General features: G+C 33.4%; 1 protein-coding gene across 1 annotated transcript; it reads left to right on the forward strand.

Annotated features, from left to right (window-relative positions):
• The first annotated feature begins 273 nt into the window (after positions 1-273).
• Positions 274-11,178, forward strand: sypl1 (synaptophysin-like 1). The gene is made up of 6 exons (XM_052118628.1): positions 274-403; positions 550-746; positions 6,817-6,935; positions 8,094-8,298; positions 8,395-8,586; positions 10,314-11,178. The coding sequence occupies exons 2-6, from the start codon at positions 675-677 to the stop codon at positions 10,443-10,445; spliced, it is 720 nt and encodes a 239-aa protein (XP_051974588.1). The 5' UTR covers positions 274-403; positions 550-674; the 3' UTR covers positions 10,446-11,178.
• The last annotated feature ends 732 nt before the right edge of the window (positions 11,179-11,910 follow it).

An 11,910-nucleotide genomic window follows, 5' to 3' on the forward strand; every position in this document is an offset into this window, starting at 1 on the left:
CACGGTAAACGTGTTTCGAGGGCACGCAAAACTATTTCAGTAAAAACATTCCCGCCCTGTCCTCTCCTTAAAATCGCCTTTTCCTCACACAAATATATATTTTCATAAGACTTGGAATATACATAGAACCACATTTATGGTGCTTTTTTATTTTATTATTAAAGTGACTTGTGACTGTTCCACGAAAGAAATTATGTATTTATTGAATTATTGTGACCTGTCCCTTTAAGAGTGTATAACGGAGAGCAGGAATTCGAATGTAGAATTCCTCTATAGCGCCTCACAGAATCATATGACGGAATTATTAAAGCGGCGTTTAGAAGAATCATTGTAACACTCGGCGAAAGGAAACAGCAACTATGATGCATTCTATTTATTTATCCTCATTATGACGTATTCGTGGGTCAGATACATTTCAACCAAATCTGTTTATGAATGCCTTACGTTATATATTAAAATCGTAATTATAATATACAGAGTAAATCTCCACGTTTCTATTCTAATCTAAATCTACTGTACTGTTTTTCTTCTTTTTTTTCTTTCGCGGAGGCGGAGCAGCATCATTTACCAAAGAACCACGTCACTCTGTCAAACTTGCAGTTTTATATGAAATCTTGAGCCAGATTCAAGACCCCCTTTTTCTTGCTGGAGCCTATCTGGGTCGGTGGGTCAAAATGCAGACCGGATTCAGAATAAATTTAAACCCCGTCAAAGAGCCGCTTGGTTTGGTTAAAGTCGTGGAGTGGGTGAGCAAAATCTCAAATAACTTTTGCCATTTTAAGATGAAGTCTGTTATCTGTAAATGGAGGGGAAAGGCCTGAGGGAAAACGCATTTACACGAAAGCATTATTCCATGCATGCAACAAGAATCCGTAGTTTAGTTAACTAAAAATATGTCTACATAAAAAAGCTTCAGCTTTTATTTCAGACTTGTGTTTTTTGTCCTTCTGAAGAAAACATGTTATACATTACTTTTGCACACTAATGATTTACTGGTTTCCTCATGAGAGTTGCAGTCAGCAGTCCTTTAGTTTTGGTTAACAGGCAAAGTTTTTTTTGCATATCATTTTGCATAACTTTGCCTGTATATATATATATATTTTCATTTAAACCTGTGGATAAAGTTTTACATCTTAACATTTGAATACAAAGAAAAGCTCTGACCTTAAATTAAGAAAGATTTAAGATACCTGAACTTTTTCTAGGTCACTGATCAAATGTAGGCAAATTCGTTGTTTATTTGACACTGATCAGGTCATATCTATATGTCTGTCTGTCTGTCGTATTTATCTGTCTGTCTGTCATATTTATCTGTCTGTCTGTCGATTATCTATCTATCTATCTATCTATCTATTGTATATATAGATAGACAGATAGATAGATAGATAGATCAGATAGATAGATAGATAGATATGATAGACACACAGGCAGACAGACAGACAGATAGATATGATAGACATACAGGCAGACAGACAGACAAACAGTTAGATAGATAGACAGACAGACATTTAGATAGATATGATAGACATACAGGCAGACAGACAGATAGATAGATATGATAGACATATAGACAGACAGACAGATAGATAGATAGATAGATAGATAAATAGATAGACAGACAGACATTTAGATAGATATGATAGACATAGACAGACAGATAGATAGATAGATAGATAGATAGATAGATAGATAGATAGATAGATAGATACAACAGACAGACATTTAGATAGATATGATAGACATACAGGCAGATAGATAGATAGATAGACAGACATATAGATAGATAGATACAACAGACAGACATTTAGATAGTTATGGTAGACATACAGGCAGACAGATAGATAGATAGATAGATAGATAGATATGATAGACATATAGACAGACAGACAGACAGACATTCAGATAGATATGATAGACATACAGGCAGACAGACAGATAGATAGATAGATAGATAGATAGACAGACAGACAGACATTTAGATAGATATGATAGACATACAGGCAGACAGACAGATAGATAGGTAGATATGATAGACATATAGACAGACAGACAGATAGATAGATACAACAGACAGACATTTAGATAGATATGATAGACATACAGGCAGACAGATAGATAGATAGACAGACAGACAGACAGACATTTAGATAGATATGATAGACATACAGGCAGACAGACAGACAGATAGATAGATACAACAGACAGACATTTAGATAGATATGATAGACATACAGGCAGACAGACAGATAGATAGATAGATATGATAGACATACAGGCAGACAGACAGATAGATAGATAGATATGATAGACATATAGACAGACAGACAGATAGATAGATAGACAGACAGACATTTAGATAGATATGATAGACATATAGACAGACAGACAGACAGATAGATAGATAGATAGATACAACAGACAGACATTTAGATAGATATGATAGACATACAGGCAGACAGACAGATAGATAGATAGACAGACAGACATATAGACAGACAGACAGATAGATAGCTAGACAGACAGACAGACATTTAGATAGATATGATAGACATATAGACAGACAGACAGATAGATAGATACAGCAGACAGACATTTAGATAGATATGATAGACATACAGGCAGACAGACAGATAGATAGATACAGCAGACAGACATTTAGATAGATATGATAGACATACAGGCAGGCAGGCAGATAGATAGATAGATAGATAGATAGATAGATAGATAGATAGATAGATAGATAGACAGACAGACATTTAGATAGATATGATAGACATACAGACATACAGACAGATAGATAGATAGATAGATAGACAGACAGACAGACATTTAGATAGATATGATAGACATACAGACAGATAGATAGATAGATAGATAGACAGATAGATAGATAGACAGACAGACATTTAGATAGATATGATAGACATACAGGCAGACAGATAGATAGATAGATAGATAGATAGATAGATAGATAGATAGATAGATAGATAGATAGATAGATAGATAGACATTTAGATAGATATGATAGACATACAGGCAGACAGACAGACAGATAGATAGATAGACAGACAGACAGACAGACATTTAGATAGATATGATAGACATATAGACAGACAGATAGATAGAGACTTTATATATATGTGTGTGTGTGTGAGTGTAAATATACAGTACAGTGTCAGAAATGTAATTGTTTATTAAGGGGCATTTTTTAATTTATGAGGGCTTTATTTTTAACCATTTAAAACAAACTGTGTCTCATCCGCTTCAATGTAATCAATCAATTCATACAAATTCCCAAGATTGAAAATGTATTACTTTTTACCCTAAAAATTCTATCATCATAAGCTCATATTTATGCTGCAATATATGTAAATTATGTATTAACTAGAACTACAATAGATGTTCCAAAAACATTATACTATAACATATATAGTATAATTGACATATTTACAGTATGTATGCATGTATTATATTTATTTGTAAATGTATTGCCCCCTTGGATATGAATAAAGTTGTATGAAAAGAAATGAAACAATATATATATATATATATATACAGTACTGTGCAAAAGTCTTAGATGTTAAGATGTTTCACAAAAACATTTGTCTTATGATGGTTAATTATAACTACAATTTTATGTTTGAAGAAAGTTTTCCAAACATTATTTTTGAAAGTTCTAAGAACATTAAAAATATTCCGTTTTTTTAAACGTTGTATTAACATCCTTCCTTGGTTCCGCTGAACGTTACTGGGATGTTCAATTGTCTCATTATGCAAACGTTTTTTCAACGTTCAACTTTTTTATATAACAATTGATCTATCACTTGTAATTCACTTCAGCTCTTTAAAGTGAAACCACATTCATTTTACTAATTGCATTGTTTCTTGTAAATGAAAATGAATAAATATATTTAGAAAATTATTCTGATCAGAAACAAATTATAATATTTCAACAATCAAATAGTTTTATTTTACATCAGCACATTAAAAATGGTCCATTATTTTACTCAAGAGAAACACAAATTACGTTAGCTAAGCAACATGATTAACTAAGTGTAAATTTGGCTCAAGAAAAAAGTTGCCATGACAAATTGTGGAATTGTTTTATTTATTTTTTATAATGTAGAAACGTTTAAAGAATGTTCCACTAACACTTTCACAAGTGCCTAAAACTTTTGCACAGTACTGTGTATATGCTTAACACATACATATACATATACATTTACATATACACATACATACATTAGCGCATACATATACATATATATATACACATACATACATTAGCGCATACATATACATTAACAGATACATATACATTAACACATACATATACATATATATACACATACATATACATACATTAGCGCATACATATACATTTACATATACACATACATACATTAGCGCATACATATACATTTACATATACACATACATACATTAGCGCATACATATACATTAACACATACATATACATATATATACACATACATATACATACATTAGCGCATACATATACATTAACACATACATATACATTAACACATACATATACATATATATACACATACATATACATACATTAGCGCATACATATACATTAACACATACATATACATTAACGCATACACATACATATATATACACATACATACATTAGCGCATACATATACATATATATATATATACACATACATACATTAGCGCATACATATACATTAACACATACATATACATTAACACATACATATACATATATATACACATACATATACATACATTAACACATACATATACATTAACACATACATATACATAAATTAACGCATACATATACACATACATACATTAGCATACATATACATACATTTAAACATACACATATACATACATTAACACATACATATACATACATTAACACATACATATACACATACACATACATACATTAACACATACATATACATACGTTAACACATACATTAATACATACATATACATTAATGCATACATATATACATACACATACATTAACACATACATATACATATATATACACATACATATACATTAACGCATCCATATACATATACACATACATACATTAGCGCATACATATACATTAACACATACATATACATATATATATACACATACATACATTAACACATACATATACATTAACACATACATATACATAAATTAACGCATACATATACACATACATACATTAGCGCATACATATACATACATTTAAACATACACATATACATACATTAACACATACATATACACATACACATACATACATTAACACATACATATACATACGTTAACACATACATTAATACATACATATACATTAATGCATACATATATACATACACATACATTAACACATACATATACATATATATACACATACATATACATTAACGCATCCATATACATATACACATACATACATTAGCGCATACACATACATACATTTAAACATACACATATACATATATTAACACATACATATACATATACACATACATACATTAACACATACATACACATACATATACATACATTAACACATACATATACATTAATGCATACATTAACACATACATATACATTAACGCATACATATACATACATATACACATACATATACATTAACACATATATATACATACATATACACATACATATACATTAACGCATACATATACACATACATATACATTAACACATACATATACATTAACACATACATATACATATACCTTAACACATACATATACATTAATGCATACATATACATTAACATATACTCATACATATACATACATATACATTAACATATACATATACACATACACATGCATATACACATACATTAACACATACATACATATACACATACATATACATTAACATATACATACATATAAACAAACACATACATATACATTAACCCGTACATATACACATACACATACATATACATTAACACATAAATATACATACATATACACATACATATACATTAACACATATATACATACATATACACATACATATACATACATATAAACATACACATACATATACATTAACTCGTACATATACACATACACATACATATACATTAACACGTACATATACATACATATACACATACATATACATTAATGCATACATATACACATACATATACATTAATGCATACATATACAATCTACACATACACATACACATACATATACACATATACATACATATACATTAACACATACATATACATACATTCCATACAAAAGCAAGTTTTGCTTTTTTCTTCAGCCAACTCTTAAATAAAGTTCCCTCCCTGATTAATTTGCTCAAAGGAATTTGTCATAGGCAGGGAAAATTGAATTACCATCTCAGCTGTCGCCTTCCATTACACTGCTATAAAGCATAAATCTGTTGATCTTAGTCTTCTAGAAAAAGAACAGATGAAAAGTTCCTTTTTCTTTTGTTAATTGCGTCTTAAGACGTTGATAGGTGAACGAGTTGGCAAACAGGATGTATCATGCAGTGAAACTAAACATCTGGAGCAGTAAAATGAGCTTGACGACGGTCGTGAAGATCTGGTCTTGATTTAGCTTAGCATTCCCATTCATGTTTTCAACACAAACCGTGAGAATATCAAAAGTTTAAACTGATTTTATGATCACATTAGGATGTCAGATGGTGCAGCTCATGACTGCATGTTTGTGTTGTGTTCTCTGGAGGGTTTCTGTATTAATGATGCTATTGGTTAATTATTATTTTCTGTAGCTCACTGCAGTGTTTGCGTTTGGGACCTGTGGGGGATTTACAGGACGAAATGTGCTTTCCATCTTCTGTGACGGAGGTGGAAATGAATCACTTAGTGCCACTTACAACTACCCATTCAGGTGAGCTCCAATAGAAACTATTTTCCCGGTTCTTTCCTGTTATGCAGCACCTCAACTCTTCTTTTAGGAAGTATTTCTATTCAAGGATTTAGAAGGTTTACAGAAATATTAAAACCATTGTTCAGTGAGGGATTGAGAGCTAGCTCATTTTCATTTGCTATTGTTTTTTCCCACCAAATATGATGTCACTTTCTGGAGGATGATGTCATTAAGGAACTGGCTTTTTTGTTAATTAAAGGGATATTACAAAAGACTAACTGGATTGAAAGTTTTCATATTTACAGGTTTGGAACACAGAAGTAAACTAGTAAATGTCCAAATGTTGTAAAATAATATTAATTATTATTAGTTAATGCACTGCAAACTAACAATGAACAATTGCATTTTTATGAACTAACATTAACAAAGATTGCTAAATGCAGTAAAACCTATATTGCTTACTGTTTGTTCATGATACCTAATGCATTAACTAATGTTAACGAATGAAACCTTATTGTAAAGTGTTGCTAAGAAAACTATCAAACCAGATTTCCTTCCTTAATTGTTCTTAGTTTAATATTTTATATGAAATTGTGTCATTTCTGCACCACCGAACTGAATTGAATAAATAAACACTGTTTTAAAACAGCTTTCTGAGTACGCCCCTTATCTCTTGTTGCTTGTAAAAACAGATTGTCCCGCCCCCAACTCACGCCATTGGTTGAGTCGGTGTTGTTGTGTCAAGAAATGGCACTTTTAGCATGCACAATTAATTCTTAGTGAAAACCCATCCAAATTAGACGTGTAAATTTCCCTCAAATAAATCACTTTTATTATTTTTTATGTACTAACTAGTGAAAGTGAACGTTAGCATGCTAAATACATGCTGGTTTGAGGCACTACAGAGTGTAGTTCAGTAACTTTTCAATAGTTATCACAACATTTACTCAACAAAGCGAGAAATTAATTTCATTTGAGACATCTACTTGTCCTCACGTTAGCTCAGTCTCCACTCTTCACCATAATGGTAACCCCCAAAACTCCAACATTACAGAAACAAAACCAAACTTTAAACACTAACAAGTATCCCTAACAAGCCCTTGACTACCAGGTTTAGACTACTACAAAATTAAATAAAGTTGTGGCAAACTGTAACTACTCATTTCTTCTTCTGTAAAGGTTAAACCAGGTTTTGCTGGTTGAGAAAAATGCCACCCTTTGCAACCGCACAGTGTCTGAAACTCATCTGGTTGGAGACTCCTCTACCTCGGTGGAGTTCTTCGTTGCTGTGGCCGTCTTGGCCTTCCTATATGCCATGGTGGCTCTGCTGGTGTATCTGGGCTACATGCATGTCTACAGAGACTCTGACTTCGGCCCAATGTTTGTGAGTATGCGACCAACCGATGAGGTTTTTATTTGATATGATGGCATGTTTATAAAGTTATTTATCCCATTTGGTATATTGTGGAATTTTGTGTAGGATTTCGTGGTGACAGCAGCCTTTGCATTCCTTTGGCTGGTGTGCTCGTCGGCATGGGCGAGGGGACTGCAGATGGTGAAAGATGCCACCAGTACAGCTGGCATTGATTCCACTCTGGGGCTCTGTAAGGAGAGAGATGTCAAGTGTGAAGTCACTGAATTTGCCAGCATGCGCTCACTCAATATATCCGTGGTAAGATGCAGTATACATTAACAAATAGGCTGTATTATCCCACAATGGACAAATAAATAATGTAGGGTGGGACTTGACTGGAAGTTTATGATATCTTTGGTATTGTTAGTTTGCCCCGCCTACATGATCTTAATTATATCAGCAGAAAACAAGCAGTGCGAACAGTGTAGTCCGATTCCTGAATGAATGACTCTTCTGAGCCAGTTCTTTTGAATCTACAGGAATATACAAGCAGCATGACCATTGTAGTCCGATTCCCGAACAAGTGGCTCTTCTAAGCCGGTTCTTTTGAATCTACAGCACAAAACATACAGTGCGACCAGTGTAGTCTGATTCCCGAACAAGTGACTCTTGTAAACTGGTTCTTTTGAATCTACAGCACAAAACATACAGTGCGACCAGTGTAGTCCGATTCCCGAACAAGTGACTCTTGTAAGCCGGTTCTTTTGAATCTACAGCACAAAACATGCAGTGCGACCAGTGTAGTCTGATTCCCGAACAAGTGACTCTTGTAAGCTGGTTCTTTTGAATCTATAGCACAAAACATGCAGTGCGACCAGTGTAGTCCGATTCCCGAACAAGTGACTCTTGTAAGCCGGTTCTTTTGAATCTATAGCACAAAACATACAGTGCGACCAGTGTAGTCCGATTCCCGAACAAGTGACTCTTGTAAGCAGGTTCTTTTGAATCTATAGCACAAAACATACAGTGCGACCAGTGTAGTCCAATTCCCGAACAAGTGACTCTTGTAAGCCGGTTCTTTTGAATCTATAGCACAAAACATACAGTGCGACCAGTGTAGTCCAATTCCCGAACAAGTGACTCTTGTAAGCTGGTTCTTTTGAATCTATAGCACAAAACATGCAGTGCAACCAGTGTAGTCCAATTCCCGAACAAGTGACTCTTGTAAGCTGGTTCTTTTGAATCTATAGCACAAAACATACAGTGCGACCAGTGTAGTCCAATTCCCGAACAAGTGACTCTTGTAAGCCGGTTCTTTTGAATCTATAGCACAAAACATACAGTGCGACCAGTGTAGTCCAATTCGAACAAGTGACTCTTGTAAGCCGGTTCTTTTGAATCTATAGCACAAAACATACAGTGCGACCAGTGTAGTCCGATTCCCGAACAAGTGACTCTTGTAAGCTGGTTCTTTTGAATCTATAGCACAAAACATGCAGTGCGACCAGTGTAGTCCGATTCCCGAACAAGTGACTCTTGTAAACTGGTTCTTTTGAATCTACAGCACAAAACATACAGTGCGACCAGTGTAGTCTGATTCCCGAACAAGTGACTCTTGTAAGCTGGTTCTTTTGAATCTACAGCACAAAACATACAGTGCGACCAGTGTAGTCCGATTCCCGAACAAGTGACTCTTGTAAGCCGGTTCTTCTGAATCTATAGCGCAAAACATGCAGTGCGACCAGTGTAGTCTGATTCCCGAACAAGTGACTCTTGCAAGCCGGTTCTTTTGAATCTATAACTCAAAACATGCATTGCGAGCAGTTTAGTCCATTCCCGAACAAGTGACTCTTGTAAGCGGTTCTTTTGAATCTACAGAGCAAAACATGCAGTGCGACCAGTGTAGTCTGATTCCCGAACAAATGACTCATGAGGTTGTTCGTTCATTTAGTAATTACTGTCTTTCATTTTTCAATTTTGATTTCATGTTGACTTTAAATGTACGTCCATAGTATCTCCACATTCTGTTTTGCTTTCTTTTACAGGTATTTGGTTACTTGAATCTCATCATATGGGCCGGGAACGCCTGGTTTGTGTATAAGGAGACACGCTGGCACTCAAAGAAGGTCAACGTGCAAAATGCAGCGGGGCGTGGCCCTGCTCCAGCCTCCATCTAAACCCCGCCCCCAAATGATTGCCGCACACAATGACAAACCACATCTCAGCAGTTTCTCTCTTGAATCGCATGTTTCTTCAATCAAACAATATAAATGTTTAGTTTTTCTTTATTTTTAAATCAGAACGATACAACTTATATTTACTTTTAAATTGCTTTTAAGAATGTTTTTTCTCAACATCGGTACTTTATGGTATTTTGCTTATATTTTCCAGTATTAAACGTTTCATTCTTGTATGCATTATCGGGGGAATCTCATGAGAACATGTACAAGCCACCCCAAAATCTAAAGAAATAAGTGAGAAATTATATACAAAATATTATAAGATGAGACAATATGGGGTACTGTAGATAATATGCTGAATTGTCATTTTCACAATGCAAATAATTTTAATGGTTTAATAAAATTATAATTTCAAGTTTTGTTCAGGGTGAAATATGCCCTGTGTTTTTGACAGGTTTCATGAGATTCATCCTATTGCATATCCTCTTAGCTATTTCAATTATTTGTATTTTACATTTTTGTATGCTCATATCTTTTATATTGTGATCTATGCAGTTTTTATGCAGTATTATGCAGAAGCGTTTGGTCCACTTATTATTTGACTTCCATTCTTACTGTTCACAGTTATTCTCTTGTGTCTTAAATGTATTTTATAGTGAAGCATTGTTCTCCGTGCACAAAACTGCATAATGTTTTTATTGAATAAAACTGACTGTGAAGTCCAGCTTTGTATCAGTGACACCTCGGTGCAGTTCTTTAAGGTTTTTGCTTCTGGAGAGAAAGGGTGATTACTTGCCCAAATAAATCTTGGGTTGCTTCTGGTATAATAGTGTTTTTGTGTGCCCGCTCATCCTGTGACTTCTCTGATCATCATTTGTCAAGAGAACAAACTGATCATTATCTGGAGCAAATGCATAAACATGCTAGTTAACAGTTTTAGGGATGGAGTTAACCAGAATCAATTTAAAAATTGTTTTTAGTGTCCCACGTGGTCTGACGGCCCTGTCAGTGAGTTATGTTAAGTTGCATTGATTTTTAAAATATTATATAATTCGGTAGCCTATAACTCAATGATCCACTGCAATTTAACATTGATCCATTGCAATTATAACCATCCCTTACTGTTTAAGAACTCTTGACAAATCAAACACAAATGCTGAACAAAATTATGTTTTTAAGCCCAATAAAAGTGTGGAAGTCGTGTATTTTTCTGGTGAATTGTATTACCACGCCACCTATTGGCCAACCAACATTTAAAATACAGTAAAAGTATAATCTATTGAGAGACAGCACTAAATTAAATTAAATATTATTATTAATATATATATATATATATATATATATATATATATATATGATTTGAGATTAAAAATATTGATACAATATTTTATGCAATTTATTAATAAAATAAATCAATAATATAATTCCTATTGTTATGATTATGAAGATTTTGATTGTTATT

The sequence above is a fragment of the Xyrauchen texanus genome, chromosome 45 (assembly GCF_025860055.1).
Source record: "Xyrauchen texanus isolate HMW12.3.18 chromosome 45, RBS_HiC_50CHRs, whole genome shotgun sequence".
NCBI lineage: Eukaryota > Metazoa > Chordata > Actinopteri > Cypriniformes > Catostomidae > Xyrauchen > Xyrauchen texanus.

Bases quoted from the DNA above. Each gene is read 5' to 3' on its own strand.
- sypl1 (XM_052118628.1), top strand. From the start codon at position 675: ATGCAGACCGGATTCAGAATAAATTTAAACCCCGTCAAAGAGCCGCTT. The intron at 747-6,816 runs GTGAGCAAAATC...TATTTTCTGTAG, and splicing joins TGGTTAAAGTCGTGGAGTGG to CTCACTGCAGTGTTTGCGTT. The intron at 8,299-8,394 runs GTGAGTATGCGA...AATTTTGTGTAG, and splicing joins CTGACTTCGGCCCAATGTTT to GATTTCGTGGTGACAGCAGC.